Source organism: Curcuma longa, chromosome 14 (genome assembly GCF_044706935.1).
Source record: "Curcuma longa cultivar G26 ecotype Majalengka, Jawa Barat chromosome 14, ITB_CL_G26_1.1, whole genome shotgun sequence".
NCBI classification, from domain to species: domain Eukaryota; kingdom Viridiplantae; phylum Streptophyta; class Magnoliopsida; order Zingiberales; family Zingiberaceae; genus Curcuma; species Curcuma longa.
The window spans coordinates 10,957,384-10,979,831 of record NC_133874.1 but is presented as its reverse complement, the minus strand read 5'-3'; the positions used below and the strand labels follow the sequence as shown (position 1 = coordinate 10,979,831).

Here is a 22,448-nt window from a genome sequence, read left to right as displayed (position 1 = left end):
ATTAACTGGGATAGTAACAGAGGTTTAGTTTGATTATATAGTCAGTATAAATCAAACAATCCTCAGATGGTCCTGCTCAATACAGGAAGCACTAGCAGGTCAAACCTGTGTTTTGATTATGGAACTAGGATCAAGTTAAGTATGTGGTTTGGCTAACTGAGTTGAAATGAGATTGCAGAGAACAGGTTAAGTCCTAGTGAGTCTAGGCAAGAAGACTTGGCAGAGTCAACGTGCACCAGGCAAGATCCGGACTTGGGTAGTTGCGGATGAAATGGACTTGGTCAGGAGGACCAAGTTGCAGAGAAGAATGGACTGATCAGGAGGATCAGTTGCGTTCAAGTCCTGGGGGGCAACGACAGAGCCAAGCAAAAGTCCAACAGGTCAGGAGGACTTGGTTGGCATCAGGTAAATTCTCCCGAGGGGAGTGGGTGAGGACGCGTTCCTACGAGGAACAGTAGGCGCCGGTCTAACCCAGGATCTCACCGGAGATCCGAAGTTAAGACTCGAAGCCGGTTCGGTGAACCGACCGGTTCTTTAAATACTATGTTTTCGAGCTAACTTGTTGTGCAGGAAAGAAGGGCTCGACAAATGCTAACTCCGGCCGAAAATTCAAGTTTTCGGGTCTGGAGTCGACTCAGATAGGTTCTGGAGTCGACTCCAGCCCAATCAGCACAGAACCGGAAGTCCGCGCGTCAAAAGTCGTCGCCAGCGGAGCTGGAGTCGACTCAGACGGCGATCTGAGTCGACTCAGGTCAAGATTTTATCGTCTCCGCCGCCACCGCAGCTGGAGTCGACCCAGAGCCAGACCGGAGTCGACTCAGGAAGGATAAGCAGCGAAGCCGATAGACTTTTATCCGCCACGTCAGCTGGAGTCGACCCAGATGCCTATCTGAGTCGACTCAGGTCGCCTATATAAGGCACCCGCGAGCAGCCTTCGAGCATTCAATCCTTTTCGCTCTCAAACGCCTTCCTCGCGACCGTTAAGCCTCCGATCTTCGACGCCGGTGCTGAGACTACTTCAAGCTACTTCAACGAACGCCGGGACGTCGAATCCATACTCCGGGAAGCGCAAAATTCGGTAACAAAGAAACTGTACTTAGACTTCAAATCATTCAATTGTAATCGAAGTTTTGTAACCGTTTTTTCGATATACTTGCTGCCGTAAGGAGCAAGTATCCTAGTGGATTGCCCAAAGTAAACGGTCAAGGACCGTGGGCCTTGGAGTAGCAGCGTTGCGCTGTGAACCAAGTAAAAACAAATTGTGCCATTTACTTACTGCATTTTACTTTAACTAATTGTCATATTCAATTTCGCTTCCGTACTCGAGTTTATCGAAATTTCGAAAAGCGTAAAATACGCTATTCACCCCCCCCCCCCTCTAGCGTATTTCCGGTCCTACACGTATACTCATTTGACTACGTCACAGGAGCGGTGAATCCTTTGTGGAAAGACTTATTCAAACACCTTCGGACACTTCGACTTATACCCAATCATCTCGGGTCCAGACCTCCTCGGAGATGCTTACTTAAGATGTCAAAGTATAAGCCTCCATGACCAAGGTGACTTGAATACCGTAAGTCAAAGGAAACTCGCACTTAAGCTGCATTAAGATCTTCATTGACATATATATATAACCATATGAAGTCTCAAGACAGGTCACTCCAATGAACTGGTTACCTTTAACCAGCATCCACGTTTAACTCTCAACATCTAATGTTGACAGCAATGAGAACAGCTGCCTGGCTAACCAAGGAGTTCAAAACGTGCTAGTCTCGACAGATTCGATGACGTCCATGCTCATCAATCCTCGACTAGGGATAATTCCAATACATTCATAATTACACGTGTAGAGATGCTCACTAGTTGTGATTCAATCACAAATTCTCTCACGCTATGAATCGTATTGCGGCCATTTAGTATTTGAGTTTAAGATCCAATCAAACACATATGGAATGTGCACTCAAAAGTGAATTGCTATTTATCCAATAAATAGTATAACCGTAAGGCGATTGCCTTAGGACACCCCTCAAATTAATAGATGTGTCCCTTCTTGTTGCATTCATAGCAAGTCATGTTAGGATTATAATTCAAACTTTGAAATTTACCTTGGGGTGGTGTGAACATCTTCTTAACATCTCTCCTGGTGAACCTCCTTGACTTCCCCATCATCCGTTTTACATAGTGTGCCACCTCTTTCACCGACATCTCTTCGTCAATATCTGAGGATTCCTGCTCAAACTCGGATGATGCTTCCTTCTCCTTCTTCTTCTTCTTGTCCTTCTTTTCTGCAAACAAAGCTATACCTTTCTCTTTCGTTGACAAGTTAGCTTGCTCATGTAATTCAAATTCACAAAATAATTCATCTAGCTTAACAACAGATAAATTCCTTGACACTTTATAAGCATCAACCATCGATGCCCATAAAGTAGTTCGGGAGAAAGCTTGAAGAACATACCTTACCAGATCACGGTTGTCGATCTTCTCACCTATGACATGGAGACCGTTCACGATCTCCTTGAATCGCCCATGCATCTGGCTCACCATCTCGTTTGGCTTCATCGTGAAGGTTTGTAGTTGCCCAACCAAGAGATCCCTCTTGGCTCGTCTCGATTCGCTCGAACCTTCATTTAGTTCGATTAGCTTCTCCCAGAGTTCTTTGGCCGAGTTGAATGGTCCGACCTTGCTTAATTGTTCTTTGGAGAGCATGCATTAAAAGGTGGTTGTGGCTTTTGCATTTTCTTGCGCTTTCTTGCATACATCCTTTGACCATTCATTGGTAGGTAGAGGTGTTCCAAATGCATCCTTGGGTTTTTTGAATCCATCTACAACACTAAACCAGTTTTCAATATCATTCATTAAGTAATACTCCATTCTACCTTTCCAGTAGGCAAAATCGTTGCCGTCGAAGTAGGACGGTCATGCGGTGTTGTATCCCTCTTGAAACGTCATTTGATTCTTTCGGTTGAGTGTTAGTTCGCGCGAAAGGAACATCGCTCTGATACCAGTTGTTGGGATCGATGCGTCCGCTAGAGGGGGGGTGAATAGCGATTTCTCGAACTTTCCTGTGAAAATGTTAGCGGAAGTGAAAATAACAACAGAAAAAGAGAACAATCGCTAGCAGGTGGATTTACTTGGTATCCACCTCTACGAGGTGACTAATCCAAGGATCCACACACACCGAGCACCTTTCCACTATGAAAAATCCTCCTTTTCGAAGCACGCTTCGAAGGTGGAGAAAACCCTCACAAACTAATCTCTTCCTTTCACAAGAATTGGTAGTGAAGTATGGAGGAAGAGGAGAGCTTTACAGATCCAAAGAATTGCCAGAGAAAATGAGAAAAAGAATTGTTGTTTTCTTTAGCGTCGTTTGCTATTTTTATGTATTTCCGTACATCAGTCGACTGCTCCAAGGGTCAGTCGACTGATGGGCTTCAACGGCTCTTTGATCTGCATTTAATCAGCCAGTTGTCGCTCCAACGGTCATGTAGCAGTCGACTGCACCATGAGCAGTCGACTGCTCCACTCGACTAATCTCTCTGTAAACTCTGTGTGTGCTTCTGATCAACCACCAGTCGACTGCACCAACAGTGTCAGTCAACTGATCAAGCTGAAACTCCCCTTTCAGCTTCTTTTTTAGCCCTTAGCCTTGACGCAAACCTTCAAACGTCTTCCACAAGCCTCGTGCCCTTCCTTGAACTAGCTTGAGATGTTTCCCTCAGCTTCGTTGTGCTAAGTCTTCCTTTGCCAAGAGGTCGCGCCTCCGGGACTTCATCCTTTGCCAAGAGGTCGCGCCTCCGGGACTTCATCCTTTGCCAAGAGGCCGCGCCTCCGGAACTTCATCCTTTGCCAAGAGGTCGCGCCTCCGGGACTTCATCCTTTGCCAAGTCTTCTAACCTGGACTTTCCTGTGGACTCAAATCACACAAGTTAGATCACCAACATTGCCTAACTTAAACTCATTTTAGCCAAACATTAAAATTTAAAATCACTTGGAGCAAGATTGCACCAACAAAACCTTTTACTCTTTCCTTGAATTTTCTTTTTGACAGCTTTGGGATATAAATTTCAAAGTTCTAATCAAATACTCTTTCCTAGATACTTATAGAGAAGTAGTAAACAAGTTTTAGGTAGATAAACAAGCTTTTAGTGATCTTAACTGAATTGGTCGGTATTGCCCATTCTACACCATATAATATTGCCTGATCAACAGCTATATGACCCTATAACAAGAAGAACCTACTAAGATCAATGTGGCATAAATACTATTGTTGAAAAGGGAGAAGGATATTAAAAACTTGTCCAAGTTCATATACTCAGTGTGTGTTTGGAAGCTATGACCGATCCTATAGTTTTAATCAGATTCTCTGGACCGCCTACTGTACAAATTTCAGAGTGAAGAATCAAGCAATTACAATGATTTGGTAATAGAATAGTCAATTATATATACAATCATGAAGGTTATACCATGCATTAACAATTTAAACAATTTCAGAAACGCCCATAACAATAATACCAGACACTTGAAGCCATTGAGTAATTATTGAACAAACCAGATAGAACAAGAGCAGCGAACGACAAAGGGGAGCGGCGAATGACATACGACAAAGGCAAGCAGTGAAGGCGGGCAAGGATGAGCAGAAAATCACGAGAGATTAGAGTGGATGGGTAGGCGTCGAGATGCGCGAGCAACCAACGAAGGGGAGTGGCGAATCGCGAGGGATTAGAGAATCGCGGCGGTGGCGATAGAAGGTTTTAGAGAATCAACACAGTAAATAGGTTAGGCAACGAGATAGGGTATAAGGAAATAATGGTATAAAATTTATCCTTATAAATAGTTTAATATAATATTTTAATTAAAAATATAATCTTTTTTAATACATATTGTTAAACATTATTTATAATGATATTTTAAATTAAATATTATTAAAAAAATATTATAAAAAATCATATTTCTAATAGTGATATTAACGATCAAAATAAACTGATAAAAGTAAAAGATACAAAGGGATAACTTGGCAACAGTCGACTCAGCAAAAGCGATTTACACGCCTAAAAGGGAGATGAGGGCGCGCACTTGGGTGCAAAGGGCAAAATCTTGACGCTCTGATGTAAGAGCGACGAAGTTTCAAAAAACTCTAACGTAATATTAAATATTTTATAAGATTAAAAAAAATATACTAAAAAATATACCATGCATTAAAAAATAATAATATTTTATTTAAAAATTTACATATACCTATAATTAAAATATGTTGCACTTAATATTTTTATATTATGATTTAATTTTTCATTAATACAATTTATCATCATAAATAATTTAATATGCTACTTTAATATTTAAAATAATTTATTTTGATAAATGTCATTAAAAATTATTTATAATAATAATGAAACTTATAGTGATAGTAAATTATAAGTATAGGTATATGCTACTTATATCCACAGTAAAAAAAACTTATAGTGATAGTAAAATATAAGTGTAAGTATAGATATCCAATAGCCACAGTATTAATATCTGTCCCTATAACTTATAGTGACGGTGTCATATATCTGTGGCTATATGTTACCTTTACCCACAATTTGTATATATGTAGTTAAAACTTACCGTGGGTATATGGTAATTTTCTTGTACTGTCACAGCTTGGCCATTCATACAGTTCGGCCACATATCTTTCGACCTCACGCATCAGGTCAGCCATCAATGGGCAAATACACTGACCCTTCTCATTGGCTCAGTCTTATCAGCTCATCCGTAAGGATAAGGATGGGACCAAGTTCGCAAACTTGGTCCCCGAAAATCCTGCACACTTTGCGCACAACCGTCGAATGAAGAAAATCAACCCTGCTGGGCCATTGGATGTTAGGAAACCGTCAAAGATCATCCCTTTAATACTGCATTAATGATGCATTAACAGCCAATCACATGTGTTAATCCCCCAAGATCACGCTCCCTCTACTACTATATAAACCCCATAGTCTGAAGAGGAGTTCTCTCTCGAATTCTTTACACACGTATATTATTTCTTTTTATCTCTTCCTGCTCTTGGCTAACTTGAGTATCGGAGTGACTCCGTCGGGAATCTCCGGCGCCCTGCTAATCCACTCATTCAGTTCTCTTCTTCCTCAAGTTCTTCTCATCGATGGGATTAATGAAGGTTGAGGTGACATATTATTGACTGGTGGCTTGACCGTCGGCGGCATCTAGCCAGAACAATATATATAAGAACCTTTGATTTCAAGACATTTCTAATCGACGAATGAAGTGAAATCATCCCTGTGGTGCTTAATTTTTGGCATGGTCTTCTGTCTCTTGGCAAATGGCTTGCTCGGATTAAAGAAGGATTATCTCATACGACCGAGTCATAAAAGAATTATTCCCTATGGCCGTATAAAATTAAGATTATTAGAATATATCCTTTAAAATATCTGTTCCTTATTAATTGGTCTATTGACCGAGTCATGTAACGATACTATATATTACCCTATTATTTTAGGGTTTAATGGACAAGTTAATTATTCATTTATTTCTCCTCTTTAACTTTCACATGGTATCAGAGCCTGCTGCCGTCAATCATCTCTTTTTTCTTCTTCGTTTTCTACACCTTCTCATAGGTTCGTGAGGTCAGAAAGCTGATCACGGCCAGAAAGCTATAACAGCAGAAAAACAAGGAGGAAATTGGTACAGCAGCAAAGAGAAAATTGGTAGCTCCCACGAGGATCGAACTGCAGACCTTCGATTGGTGATCTCCTTCTTCTAACCATCATTCTCAAGCTGTGATCCTACAAAATTGCTGCAACCATTGCCTTTGTTTGGGAGAGGCGACGTCCTTTATTTCATGACATCTCATTGTTGGTAGACTCCTTCCGCTGCCGACGCCCAAGCCACAACAAGAATCTCCAGATAAATCTTTCTCTTCAATTTTTTATTTTATACAATGTCAGAAGTTTCATCCCCATCTTCCACCACAGAAACAAGCCTAGCAACACATCTCTCTTCATTACCCATGAACGCCCTATCTTATCTACCAATCAAACTTAACAATGATAATTATTTGCTTTGGAAGATGCAGTTTCTCTCACTATTGCGTGTTCATGATCTACTTGGAATTATTGATGGCACCTCTCCTAAACCAAGAGAAGATGATCCAAATTTTCTTATCTGGAATAAAAAGGATCAACTAATTATGACATGGCTGATTTCGACGCTCAGTGAGTCGGTACTTCCTATAATTATAGGGCTAGATAACTCTTGTCAGATATGGAAAACTCTTGCTCAAACCTTTGCTTCACGATCTCAAGCACGTGTTCTTCAGCTTCGCATGCAATTACAATCAGTGCAACGAGGAGATAAATCTATTAATGAGTATATGCAATCAATCAAGACCATCACCAACAATCTAGCTGCGATTGGACATCCAATTTCAGATGAAGATTTAATAATCCATGTTCTTGCAGGTTTGGGACCTCAATATGATAGCTTTATTCCGAGTGTGACTACTCGCGTCGATCAAGTGTCCCTTGATACCCTTCATAGCATGTTATCCTCTCATGAAATACTCCTACAACTACAATCTCAGAGGATGCCGGATTCTCTTGCTCTTTCAGTTCAGACGACTCGCCATATTGATGGTGCTAACCATCATCAACAAAATCAACGAAATCGAGGTGGAAGAAATAGAGGACGGGGCCAAGGACGAGGACAAGGTCAAGGACGAGGTCGAGGGCGTTGTCAGATTTGTCTCAAAAATGGTCATTTTGCTTCTCAATGTTATAGGCGATTTGATTCAAATTTTCCAGGAGGCCTTTCATCCTCAAATCCAAATCAAGCATCATTGTCAACTTCATTGTCTCAAGCAGGAGCTTTTTCTATTACAAACAATCCTTATGCAAATTCTTCGATCTCCGGATGGCATCCAGATTCTGGAGCAACTCATCATGTCACACCAAATTTGGACAATCTAGCAGAAGCTTCCACCTATCATGGTCCTGACACGGTACAAGTAGGTAATGGCTCAGGTTTGCAAATTGCTAATCTTGGAAACACATTTTTTCATTCATCTGGTCGACTCTTTCACATGCGCAATACTCTTCATGTTCCCTCCATCACTAAAAATTTACTTTCTGTTCGTCAATTTACTCTTGACAATAATGTGTTTTTTGAATTTCATCCTCATCATTGTCTTGTGAAGGATCCGACAACTGGAACCACCCTGCTCAAAGGAGAAATTAGAGATGGTCTCTACTACCTTCAACCTACATCCACCAAAGTCCTTGTTGGAGAACGCACAAATAAGTCCGCCTGGCATGCACGACTTGGTCATCCATCGTTACGTCTCGTTCAAAGTATCATTAGTCGGTTTAACTTACCAACTTCTTTATCATCTTCATCACATTCTTGTGAAGCATGTTTGAAAGCAAAGAGCCACAAATTACCATTTATCCCTTCTTCTCATGTGTCTAGTTTTCCTTTAGAAATAATTCATTCTGATGTTTGGGGTCCTGCTCCTATTTTATCAAATCAAGGTTTTCTTTATTATGTGGTTTTTATTGATGACTTCAGTAAATTCACATGGGTCTTTCTTATGAAACGTAAATCTGATCTTTTTGATATCTTTTGTCGATTTCAGAGACATGTCGAACGTTATTTTGGCCGTAAAATTCTCTCTCTACACTCTGATTGGGGTGGTGAATATCAAGCACTTCATCGTCATCTAGACTCCTCTGGCATCTTTCATCGAATCTCATGTCCTCACACTCCTGAACAAAATGGTTCTGCAGAGAGGAAACATCGTCATATAATCGAAACTGCTTTGGCTCTTCTTAATCATGCATCTGTACCTCTAAAATTTTGGGATGATGCAGTCCTAACTGCAGTTTATCTCATTAATCGTCTACCTACCCCATTGCTTCAACATAAGTGTCCCTTAGAACACCTCTATAATCGGCCTCCTGATTACATCTTCTTACGTATCTTTGGTTGCGCATGTTATCCGTGGCTACGTCCCTACTCTAAACATAAACTAGATCCTCGTTCTCAACAATGTGTTTTCCTTGGTTATAGTAATTTGCACCATGGGTATCGTTGCCTGCATATACCGACTGGACGTATATATATATCTCGACATGTTATTTTTGATGAGTCTCTATTTCCTTTTGCAGCCACTACAACACCTTCATCCTCAGGAAACAGTGGTATTTTTTTGATACCACCTAATATCCCACCAGGATTCTCACAGGTTGCTCATCCGATGAGACGCCCTAATGATACAAGAGGGGATGGCATCCTAGGTTCTGCTCCAGAGTTCTCTTCTACACCATCAGAATCACCCCGAGTGGCTACTCCGTTAAGAACAAGACGCACTAACAGAAGGGATAATATGCTAGAACCTATTCCGTGCCCAATTTCAGAAGCATCACCAGATATTATACTCTCTAAATCTGGATCATCAGATAATACAAGTCCGTCATCTAAATCTCCATGTCATCCTACTGTTGTCTCTTCACCATCCACAGATGATTCAGATGATGATGCTCCTCGTCGTACCTTGCCCTTAAGTGATATCTATGCACGCTGCCCACCAATGGAAACTCGACATCCCCTTCCGCGAGCTTTAGTGGCCTCTTCAAAAATTGTTGAACCAACTTGTTTTTCCCAAGCGAACAAGGATCCAAATTGGCGTAGTGCAATGGCTTCAGAGTTTGATGCACTTCTTCGCAATGGAACATGGAGTCTAGTTCCACGCACTTCCTCCATGAATGTTGTGGGCTCAAAATGGGTTTTTCGTCTCAAACATCGAGCTGATGGTTCTCTTGAACGATACAAAGCTCGACTTGTGGCCAAAGGATTTAATCAACAACCAGGTATTGACTTTAATGACACTTTTAGCCCAGTCGTCAAAATTACATCTGTCAGATTACTGTTATCAATAGCTGTTAGTTCTAATTGGCCTGTACGACAATTAGACGTTTCCAATGCATTTCTTCATGGTCATCTTGAGGAAACTATATTTATGGAGCAACCACCTGGGTTCCTCCATCCACAATTTCCATCTCATGTTTGTCAACTTAAGAAATCCTTATATGGTCTTCGACAAGCCCCTCGTGCATGGTTTCATCGTCTATCTAGTTGGTTACAAGGTCAAGGGTTTTCTGGATCTAAGACCGACTCTTCTCTATTCTACAATTGCAATAATGGCTCTATGGTATTCTTTCTTATTTATGTGGATGACATTTTAATTACCGGTAACAATCAAGAAGGCATCACAACTTTATTACGTCTTCTCCATCAAGAATTTCCTATTCGGGATCTAGGCATTGCACGTTTTTTTCTTGGTATCGAACTTATCCCACACAAGGAAGGTTGTCTCCTCTCTCAGAGCAAGTATATTACTGGAATTCTTCAAAGATCTAAAATGGATGGAGCACGTCCGATATCAACACCAATCGCCATAGACAACTTCTCTGCATCTTCTCCTGCTATGGCTGATCCCCAAGTTTATCGAAGCATTGTTGGAGCTTTACAATATGTCACGATCACACGCCCTGATATTACTTTTGCAGTAAATCGTGCTTGTCAATTCATGCATGCTCCCACAGAACAAAACTGGGAAGGAGTGAAAAGGATTCTTCGTTATCTCAAAGGAACTATTTTACATGGTCTTCTCTTATATCGTCAATCATCTCGAGACTTACATGCTTTTAGTGATGCGGATTGGGCAAGCTCTCCTGAGGATAGGCGATCTACAAGTGGATATGCAATATTTCTTGGACGGAACCTTATCTCATGGAATTCGAAAAAGCAACCTACAGTATCTCGTTCAAGCACTGAGGCCGAATATAAAGCTATAGCCAACACAACATCTGAAATTATTTGGCTTCAATCGCTTCTTTCAGAACTTCATCTTGCATCAAATGTTCCACCAAAACTTTGGTGTGATAATATTGGAGCGACATATCTTACAGCAAATCCAGTCTTTCATGCTCGTACAAAACATGTGGAAATTGATTTTCATTTTGTTCGAGAACGTGTGGCAACTCGACAGTTAGCTGTCTCTTATATTTCTGCAGAAGATCAACTTGCTGATATCTTTACCAAGCCATTATCCAGACAACGTTTTACCAAATTGGCAAGCAAACTCAACGTCAAGGATCTCCCGTTGAATTTGTCGGGGGGTAAAGAAGGATTATCTCATACGACCGAGTCATAAAAGAATTATTCCCTATGGCCGTATAAAATTATTAGAATATATCCTTTAAAATATTTGTTCCTTATTAATTGGTCTATTGACCGAGTCATGTAATGATACTATATATTACCCTATTATTCTAGGGTTTAATGAACAAGTTAATTATTCATTTATTTCTCCTCTTTAACTTTTACAGACCTCTGCAGAGCTCGCGGCCTCCTTGGCTGCAATTTCATCAGCGAAATTATTGGTTACTAGAGTTTAGGAGCTTGACGCCGGAATTTGTTTGAGAAGGATTAAAATTTCATTCCATCCAATTTTAATCAATGAAAAAATATATATATATCCGCAAATGGATTGTGAATCCGTCCACGGATCATTTTTAAGCTAAGTAAATAAGAGAATCTATTATTTCAGTCTCAATGCAATTAATTTTTTTTTCTTTCGTACGCCCTCTTCGTACCTTCTCCGGGGTAAACAAGGGTGTCACAAAAAGCTCTATTTCTTGCCTCTATCATGGGAGTGGATACCATGTGCCACCTCACATTTCATCCCAAATAATTTTTTTTCCTCCCAACATCTAATGCCCACCAAAAGCATTTCCTTTACCCATCTGTCATCTGGTGTGTTGGAATTAAGCATTTCATACAAAGATAAGCTAAATATACTTTTGAAATGTATTTTAAATCTTTATAGTATTGATGTAAAGAAAATTACCTACAAAAAATTTCTAGTCAAGGAAAGAAATGAAACCACCCTAAGAGCTCTCCGCCCTTGATTCTAGTACCAACCACTTTGATAGTGTAAATAGTCCTTTTGAATTCATTCTAAATGATTACTACCTTTTTAAAGATACGTTCGTTATAAGCGAATTATTCATAATTTTTCTAGCAAAAATAGATTATATATATCAATAATTTACTGTTCAAGCTTAATATTGGTCACTAATATTAAAAAATATCTCAAATAATTGTAATTATCTATCAGCTAATTTAAATTTTGACATGTCACTTGGTTATGTTTGTGGATAAGTTTGTGATTCACACCAATCACCAAAGATATGGATGGATGTAATGTGAGAGATTATAATTGCACGCGAAAATATTTAAATTAAAGTAAAAGTTGAGGATGATGCAAGAGACATACACTCAATTAGACCATGAGATTCAAGAACATGATATTAGACATAGGAGATAATAGATCAACTTCTCATTCAACTCCTAAGTGGATTATTCCTACAAAGAAGACGATCTAAATATATATATTTTGCATCCTGCCTAAATCTTTCTCTATCTAAAGTCGTTATACTTGTCATTTTTGAATAGTTTATTACTCTTTATATTAATATATATATATATATATATATTAATATGTTACTAATAAAAATTAGTATTTATAAATTTATTTATGGACATTAATATTAACGCGTGAGTAAATTAAATCAATATAAATTAATAATTATACTTTAAAAAAATACTGGCTAAAAAATTATTTGATTAGTAATTTTTTATTATTTTCCTAAATTTATCAACTATTTTTTTATAAAAATGGTAGATAAGATTAAAAAAATAGATAACAGTTTAATAACCAAATATATTTTGGTAAGCACTTTAATTAAAATTGCTGCCTAAATATATTTATATTTACCAACGGATAATATTTTTTAAAAAATTATCAATTAAATATATATTTAAACTGTAAATTTTAAAAAAATCAGCTATTTGTTTAACTGGTAATTTAAAAACCACTGTTTTTTTTGCCTGTAAATGATATTTTCAGAACATAAAATACTGGCTAAAATCCGATAAAATTCTTTTAGCCTGTAATCCATGTTTATTGTTCAAAATAAGAAAATTTTAATTTTTTCCAGTAATTCTTTCTATTTTTAGTAGTTGTTTGTTAGGGATCTCTATAAATACTCACACATGCAACGAGAGAGAGAGAGAGATAGTTGATTGCATGTGTATGTGAAACAATGGTGCTTCTTGGCATTGTCCTCTGTCTCTTGGTGATTTGCGGTGGCTTGCTTAGATGGAACGAAGTGAGGCACCGGAAGAAGGGTCTACCTCCAGGGACGATGGGGTGGCCTCTCATAGGCGAGAACTCGGAGTTCCTTAAACAGGGCCCCTCTTTCTTGAAGAACCAGAGAACCCGGTGAGCACTACTACTAGTCTTTCCTTATGCATGGATTCAAACTAGCTCCTAAGTTTTTCTTCGCACGAACACTATTCTTCATTACATCTGCATATATATTCTATCGCAAAGATTAGTTTCCATCATGTGCTTCTATACCTTTACATGTTAATCAAATTTGCCAATTTGATAGGAGGACAAGTAATCACACCGTAAAGTATTTTCACGTTGATTACTATTTTCAGGTGTGTTTCATTAACTATCGTGATAGGGAAAATCTCCTCGTTATACATACATAGAAATATACATCTGTCGCATGCATCATTGAAAATGAATGGTGAGTACAAAAACTACTATATATCACTACAAGATCTCTTCTCAACATTAAACCATGCTATGGACAATAATTATCGCATGCAATTCCTAAAGCGTCATAATTACACAAGGAGAAGATAGCTGTGGTCCTGAAACACCAATCATGCATGCATATTTGGTATGCATATTTGGTTTCTGCATCCTTAAGTTATCTTACAACTTCTACTACGACATGCTCGTACTTAGCTTATTTTTGGCCTGATATGTAATAGGTATGGGAATCTGTTCACAACGCATATATTAGGTTCTCCTACAGTGGTATGCACAGAACCAGAAGTTAATAGGCACGTCTTAATGAATGAGAACAAGGGCCTGGTGCCTGGATATCCTAAATCGATGCTGGATATAATGGGGAAGTGGAACATTGCAGCAGTACATGGTCCCCAACACAAGGCCATGAGGAGTGCTATGTTGGCTCTTATTAGTCCCACAGCCATCAGGGACCAACTCCTCCCCAAGATCGATGAATTCATGAGATCCTACCTTTGTCGCTGGAATCACAGAGTTATCGACATTCAGGAGGAATCCAAGGAGGTTTGTAGCCTCCACATGATTCATAACCGTACCCTGTATTTAACAATTTTCAGTCCTCCACATGATTCATAACCGTACCCTGTATTTATGAATTTGCTTCCGGATAGCCTTTGGAACCTAACTTATGATTGTTGATGGTCTAGCTGTGGTTGAACTCATCGTTGAAGCTGATTGCCAGCGTTGAAATCGGTCCACTAGCCAATTCTCTAAGATTTGATATCATGAAGCTTGTCCTAGGAACAATTTCCTTACCTTTCAACTTTCCTGGCACAAGCTATCGTCGCGGAATCCAGGTACTAAAAGGACGATTGAGGTTATATTTACCGGCACTTTGATTATTTTTATCGTCGTGGATCATTTCTGGCAGGCTAGGAGAAGGGTGGTTAGCATATTAGAAAAAGTAATAGAGAAGAGAAGAGCTTCTCCTGGAGAATCTCAACATGACATGCTTGATGCCCTCCTACACAGTAACGAAACAAACAAACCAAATCTTACGGATGAACAGATTATTGATCTCATCATTACTCTCATATATTCTGGTTTTGAAACTGTTTCGACTACTATAATGATGACTGTCAAGTACCTCCATGATCACCCGGAAGTTCTTGAAGAATTGAGGGTAACATAATTATTGATACTTTTGGTTGCAGCTTTTCCTATACCAAAAAATTCTCACTGAATATATATATATATATTTTTAGAATGAACAATCTGCCATCAAGAAGAAGAAGTCGCCAAATGAAGTGATCGACTGGAACGACTACAAATCAATGAATTTTACTCGTTCGGTTAGTAGACTAGTTCATCTTCATGCGCTTATTAGTTTCCCTTGCAGCAGGAAACAACTTATCATTCATGAAACGTTGCAGGTCATATTTGAAACTTTGAGATTAGCAACTGTTGTGAATGGATTGCTAAGAAAAACAACCCAGGAGACACAATTGGAAGGTGAACTTTGCGATCTGATAATTCATATTCTTTTGACAAAGTGGTCTTATTTAAAAATACTACTTAATCATCCAAATAACTATTGAACTTTCTCTACCTACATCAGGATTTATCATTCCCAAAGGCTGGAGAATCTATGTGTATCTTAGAGAGCAGAACTATGATCCCCTTTTGTATCCAGAACCACTTAAATTCAATCCTTGGAGATGGATGGTAAGAAAGAATGAGCTACTGCTGTTGAACTGAGTGGCACTGAGCTACATTTCATTAATTCTTCCCCTTCTCATTATAGAACCCGAACCTGGAGGCCAACCATTTATTTATGCAATTTGGAGGAGGTGCCAGGCTGTGCCCAGGAAAGGAACTAGGAATTGTTGTAGTAGCAGTATTTCTTCATCACTTTGCAACCATGTACAGGTATTCTATACTCTTATGTGCCATCATTCATTTACAAAATTGAGTAGATTATGTAGCAGTCTCTTTGAAAGACTAATTAACCCAATTTCCTTTTGAAAGAGTACTTCTTTGACTAAACTTATTCTGACAATTTTAGTACTTGATCATGCAAACCTCTCTTAGATAGTCTAATAACAATTGATGGTGTTCTCGTTGCAGATGGGAAGAAGTTGGAGAAAACAAATTACTGAAATTTCCAAGAGTAGAAGCACCCAATGGGCTTCACATATCTGTATCAAATATAATAATTTGACATTGGGAGATAAGCAGCTATCAATAAGCCAATACCATGACTTATCATATTGTATTGTAGTCAATGAATGATAATAAAGCAATAGATTCTCTTAGGACTGAAGGAAAACATAAATCAATAAATATATTATACTTGAGAGATTCCCGAGATATCTGTTATATATATATTTTTTCAAAAAAATCATTAAAAACAATTTGCAATATTAGACAAATTATATATATATTTTAAAAATCAATGTTAGTTACGTGAGTAAAATCAAATCAACTTTTTTTTTCCAAAGCATCTAAATTGTTTTGCCATAATCACATTTGATCGTTCAGAGTGACTATTTAAGTAGTCGAATATGCACATTTAAGTAAACTTATGCAACAATTTTATCCAAAATGAATTGTAATTTTTATGAAAATATTAAAAAATATATATTTTTTTATAAAGGTAATAGAAAACAAAGTGATAAAAAAATTCTGTCATAGTTTTCTTTAAAAAATTAATACATGAATTATAAACTAAATTAAAAATATAAGACATTTAAAACTTTATAAAAAAATCATCAAAAATAGTTCTAATAGTTTTAACCAAAAGTATTTTGCGAAGTCCAAGAGGATGAATAATCATACGCTAAGATTGCTTGTATAAGTGTTGATCAGAGTTAGTTTGTAGAAAATTTAACAAAAATATAGATAAAAAACACAAACAATCCAAATGAAACAAGCATCGATGAGTTGGAATATCTGTTTTGATGGGATAATCAAAGAGTTTGATTTTCTCACAAAATCTAGATGAACCCTGCATGTGCATGAAGGTTAGTAGGAGTGCGGTCATATTCCTAATATTATATGTTGATAACATATTACTTATAAGAAACGATATGCCAGTTCTACAGTCTGCCAAAGGTTAGTTCTCAAAAATAATCTCTATGAAAGACATGGGAGAAGTAATCTATATTCTTAGGATTAGGATCTATAGAGATAGATCGAAAAGGTTGTTTGATTTTTCACAGTCTACATACATTGATAAAGTACTAAAGCGGTTTAGCATGGAAAAATCCAAGAAAGATTTTATTCCCATGAGACATGAGATTCACCTTTAGAAGTCTATATATCCGCACACACAAGATGAGAGGATTCACATGAGCAAGATCCCATATGCATCAGCTATAAGATCAATCATGTACGCTATGTTATATACGAGGCCTGATGTATCATACACTCTGAGTGTCACGAGCATATACTAGTTAGATCCGGACATGGATCGTTGTGTGGCTGTCATGACAATCCTTAAGTACTTGAGAAGAACTAAGGATTCATTCTTGGTATATGAAGGGGGTGATATGAATGTACGTGGGTATAGTGATGCAAGTTTCCAAACGGAGAAAGATTATTCCAAGTTGTAGTTTGGATACGTATTCACCTTAAATGGAGACACAATAAGTTGAAAGAGTTCCAAGTAAGAAATCGTTGCAGATTCTACCACTAAGGTAGAATATATTGTTGTATCTGAAGCAACAAAGGAAGCAGTTTCGATTAAGAAGTTCATCACTGAACTTGATGTGATTTCAAGCATTGTTGAAGCAATACAAGTTTACTGCGACAACAATAGCGCCATTGCTCAGACGAAAGAATTGAGGTCTCATCAATGATCAAAACATGTGCTCCATCGTTATCACTTGATCAGGTAAATCATTGGAATTCTCACCAAAAGGAATCTAACATATCCCTTAACAAAGCCTTTGTAGGGATCTTTTATGCAAAATAATAAATAAATACAGTGGAACAAAATCGATCTTTCTAGAGATCTATGCAAATGCGTATATATGTTTAATCGAGTTGTCACCTTGGTTGCATGAATGAAACAATTCTGGCAGCAACTTGATTCAGTAGATCTTAGCACGATCAAAATGGCAGTGCTTCTTCGATATCCACACGAATACGTCCTTTGTTCGTTGTACAAACTTAGCCTTCAGAGAAGAACCACCTTTGTTGTACTAACAACTTAGATGGTTTTGCCAAGAGTAGAAGAAGAGGAGACTAGAAGTGATCATCCATCAAATATATAAAATTGGCCTTTTGTACTCATCCAATGAATGCAAAAGGTCATCCAATGAATACAAAGAGTTATCCAATAAATACAAATAGTTTTTACCTTTTGCTCTCCTTTTCATCAATACTCCATTAATCTCTATTAATGGACATTAACCCTCTTTAGTGGTTGAGTCTAATCTAATGAGTCTAATTTGGATTAAATTCAATCTAATAATCCAATAGTTGGATTGATTTGAGTTTAACTTGGATTAGACTTAATCCTATAATCTTAGAGTTCATCATCTTTTAGTCAAAATAAAGTATACCCATCTCCAAATCAACATGTTCTTTGTCTGTGACCCATTAGGTTCTCATAATGTTGGCAATGTATCTAAAATAAAAATTTTAGATACTTATGCAATGAGTGACATCTAGTAATACATTATTGCTACCCAAGTGATGAGAATGTCGAGATCTGATCTAACTTTCTGTGTCCATTATCTTCTATAACTTAGTCCTTCTATCCTCGATATCTAAATTGATCCATAAGGCATAGATCATATCATCCCCTTATTAATCTTTGTGTTTCTTGATCTCTAAGTAGATTCACTTAACCAAATGAGCTCAATATCTCATATTGACTTATTTGAGCATGACCATGCATTTTAATATTCCTACTTAATTAAGGGCCCACAGATATTACTTCCGTTATATGGAAGGGATAGATCTCATCTACATCACTCACATTCCTCTGCATAATTTATTGCATACCTAGTGTTGACTTTATAGTCCACCTTATTACAGGTGACGTTTGTCGATACTAAAGTATATAACTTCTTATGTAGGGAACTATAGTGATTTCAGGTTTAAGGATTATTTATATTAATAGTCACTATGAGAATGTTTATGACACTCATATAACAATCCATGAAATATTTTCATGGTGGGTCAATTCTGTATATATTCTCTAATATATACCCATGTGTCAACTTGATATCTAATATTCATAACTTGTGAGATTAAGTCATCAGTTGACCTACATGCTAGTCTCAACGCATTAATATTGCCCTTGTATATTAAAGCTCAACTTGGAATAATTAAGAGTAGTGTTCTATATGTATGTCTACAGCCTCCTACTATCAATTCAACCAATTGATACATTGTAGACTAGAACCTACTATCATAGGACATTATTATACTTATTCATCTGATACAAATCTAAAGTAAATATAATAACCATAAAATTTTCTTTTTATTAATAAAATATGATACAAAAGTTTTCTTATCAATCATTCATAATTGACTCTAGGGCTAAAACTAATAATCTCCCATTAGCACTAATGTCAATCACTGAAATATCTAATATCTACTAACCTAGTGTAACCATCATGCTTCCTTTGTGCCAAAGCCTTGGTCAAAGCATTCACAATGTTAGCATTAGTCGATGCTCTGCACATCCTCACATCTTCTCTATCGATGATCTCTTGAATGAGATGGAACCGCTGTAGTATGTATTTGGATCGCTGATGAGAGTGTGCTAGAAATTACACCAAGCTCTGTAATAAATTTTTTAATCTAAATAACCTCTTTTGTTGCACCAGAAGTAGCAATATACTCGGCTTCTATAGTAGAATCAACAACTATGTCTTACTTTAAACTCTTCCAACTCACAACACCATCATTTAAGTAAAATACATACTCTGACTACGATCTAGAATCATCCTTATCAGTTTGAAAGCTTGCATCGCTGTAACCCTTATAGTGAGTTCCTCATCACCACTAAATATCAAGAAATAATTTTTCATTCTTCTCAAGTACTTAAGAATATTCTTGACTGTTGTCCAGTGACCTTCACCTGGATATGACTAGTATCTTCTCATCATACTTAATGCATATGAGACATCAAGACGAGTACAAAGCATGGTGTACATAAGGAATCTGATCCATGCGGTCCCTTTTTCCTTATAAGAGGGGCATTGAGCTTTCGAAAGGCTCACACCATGTGACATCGACAGGAATCCCTTTTTGAAATTCTACATGGCCAAACGATTGAGTATCTTATCAATATATGTACTCTGACTTAGGCCAAACAATCTGTTAGATCTATCTCTATAGATCTTGATGCCTAAAATATAGGTTGTTTCACCTAAGTCTTTCATTGAAAAATAATTCCCAAGCCATGTTTTTATAGACTGCAGTATAGGAATATCATTTTCAATGAGAAGTATGTCATCTACATATAGGATGAAAAAGATGATTGTGCTCCCACTAACCCTTTTGTAAACACAAGGTTCAACTTCGTTCTTGATGAAACCAAAAGCTTTGATTGTATCATCGAATCAAAGATTCTAACTTTTAGAAGCTTATTTTAATCTATAAAAGGACCTTTGTAACTTATATACCTTTCCAACATCCTTTGGATCTATAAAACCCTCATGTTGTATCATGTACACATTCTCGAGTAGAGTTCCATTTAGAAATGTAATTTTGACATCCATCAGCCAGATCTAATAATCATGGTAAGCTACAATAGGAAATATGATTCGAATAAACTTAAGCATCGCAACTGGTGAAAAGATTTCATTATAGTCTATACCATGAACCTGCTTGAATGCTTGAGCTACCAATTGCCCTTTAAAAGTATGCATATGACCATCCATGTCAGTCTTTCTCTTAAAGACCCACTTACACCCAATGAGTTTGATCCCTTCAGATGAATCAACCAAAGTTCATATTTAGTTAGTGTACATGGATTCCATTTTAGACCTCATGGCCTCTAGCCATTTCTCAGAATCTGAGCTTATTATCGCTTCTTGATAGGATGTAGGCTCATTGAGACCAATAAGCATTACATCATCGTGGTTAGACAAGAGAAAAGAATATCTTTCAGGTTGATGACGTACCCTATCCGATCTGCTTAGAGCTTGTTCTACTCAAATAGGTTGTTGCTTCATAACTTCTTGCGGTGTAATAGATTCATGATTTACAACACTTTGTGGTGTCTGTTCAATTTCCATCAATGCCTTAGTACTAATTTGTGTATCTTGAATTTCTTCAAGATTAACTTTACTCCAACTAGTTCTTCTAGAAATAAACTCTTTCTAGAAAAATTCTATTTCTAGTAACAAACACTTTACCTTATGTGAAATTATAAAAGTAATATCCCTTTATTTCCTTGGGATATCCTATAAAATACTACTTATTGGATTTGGGTTCTAGTTTCTCTGAGATTTGATGTCGAACGTAAGCTTCACAATCTCAAATCTTCATAAAAGATATCTTGATACTCTTCCCAGTCCATATCATATATGGTGTCTTTATGATGATTTTAGACAGAACGCGGGTAAGTGTGAAAGTAACCATCTCTAGAGTATGCCCCCAAAAAGAAGTAGAAAGTGTTGGGATCGATGCGTCCGCTAGAGGGGGGTGAATAGCGATTTCTCGAACTTTTCTGTGAAAACGTTAGCGGAAGCGAAAATAACAACAGGAAAAAGAAAACAATCGCTAACCCGTTGATTTACTTGGTATCCACCTCTACGAGGTGACTAATCTAAGGATCCACACACACACAACACCTTTCCACTATGAAAAATCTCTCCTTTTCAAAGAGCACTTTGAAGGCAGAGAAATCCTTACAAATCAATCTCTTCCTTGTACAAGATTAGTAGTGAAGTTTAGAGGAAGAGAAATGAAGATTACAAAGATTGGAGTTCGTGCAAGAATGAAAGAATGTGAACCACCCCTTCTCTAATCGTCAAACTACATTTTTATAAAATTCTTGACATCAGTCGACTGCTCCAAGGGCCAGTCGACTGATAAGCTTCAATGGCTATTTAATCTACATTTAATTCTCCAACTGTCAGCCCAACGGTCATCTATCAGTCGACTAATGAACAATACCAGTCGACTGGAGCAATCGACTGATGAACAGTACCAGTCGACTGATCCATATGAAAACTCTATGTGTGCTTCTGATCAACCACCAGTCGACTGCACCAATAGTGCCAGTCGACTGATCAAGCTGAAACTCCCCTTTCAGCTTCTTTTTTAGCCCTTAGCCTTGACGCAAATTTTAAAATATCTTCCACAAGCCTCGTGCCCTTCCTTGCACTAGCTTGAGACATTTCCCTCAGCTTCGTCGTGCTAAGTCTCCCTTTGCCAAGAGGCCGCGCCTCCGGGACTTCACCTTTGTTAAGAGGCCGTGCCTCCGAGACTTCACCATTTGCCAAGAGGCCGCGCCTCCGGGACTTCACCATTTGCCAAGTCTTTCAACCTAGACTTTCCTATGAACTCAATTCACACATGTTAGATCACCAACATTTCCTAACTTAAACTCATTTTAGCCAAACATTAAAATCCAATTCACTTGGGGTAAGATTGCACCAACAATCTCTCTCTTTTTGATGTTTGGCAAAAATTTATTTAAGTTAGATCTTTAATACAACATTATAAAATAATAATAAATAATCATAGTGATAATAAATAAGTCATGAATCAATAAGCATGAATATCATCATAAAAGCATTAAAGTCTAACTTTAAAC

At 37.6% G+C, this 22,448-nt stretch overlaps 1 protein-coding gene across 1 annotated transcript; it reads left to right on the top strand.

Moving 5' to 3' along the window:
- The first annotated feature begins 13,154 nt into the window (after positions 1-13,154).
- LOC141844888 (cytochrome P450 85A1-like) lies at positions 13,155-15,884 on the top strand. The gene is made up of 9 exons (XM_074732861.1): positions 13,155-13,339; positions 13,906-14,227; positions 14,371-14,520; positions 14,595-14,846; positions 14,929-15,015; positions 15,097-15,175; positions 15,282-15,388; positions 15,468-15,592; positions 15,791-15,884. Exons 1-9 carry the CDS (start codon positions 13,161-13,163, stop codon positions 15,882-15,884), a joined length of 1,395 nt encoding a protein of 464 aa, XP_074588962.1. The 5' UTR covers positions 13,155-13,160.
- The last annotated feature ends 6,564 nt before the right edge of the window (positions 15,885-22,448 follow it).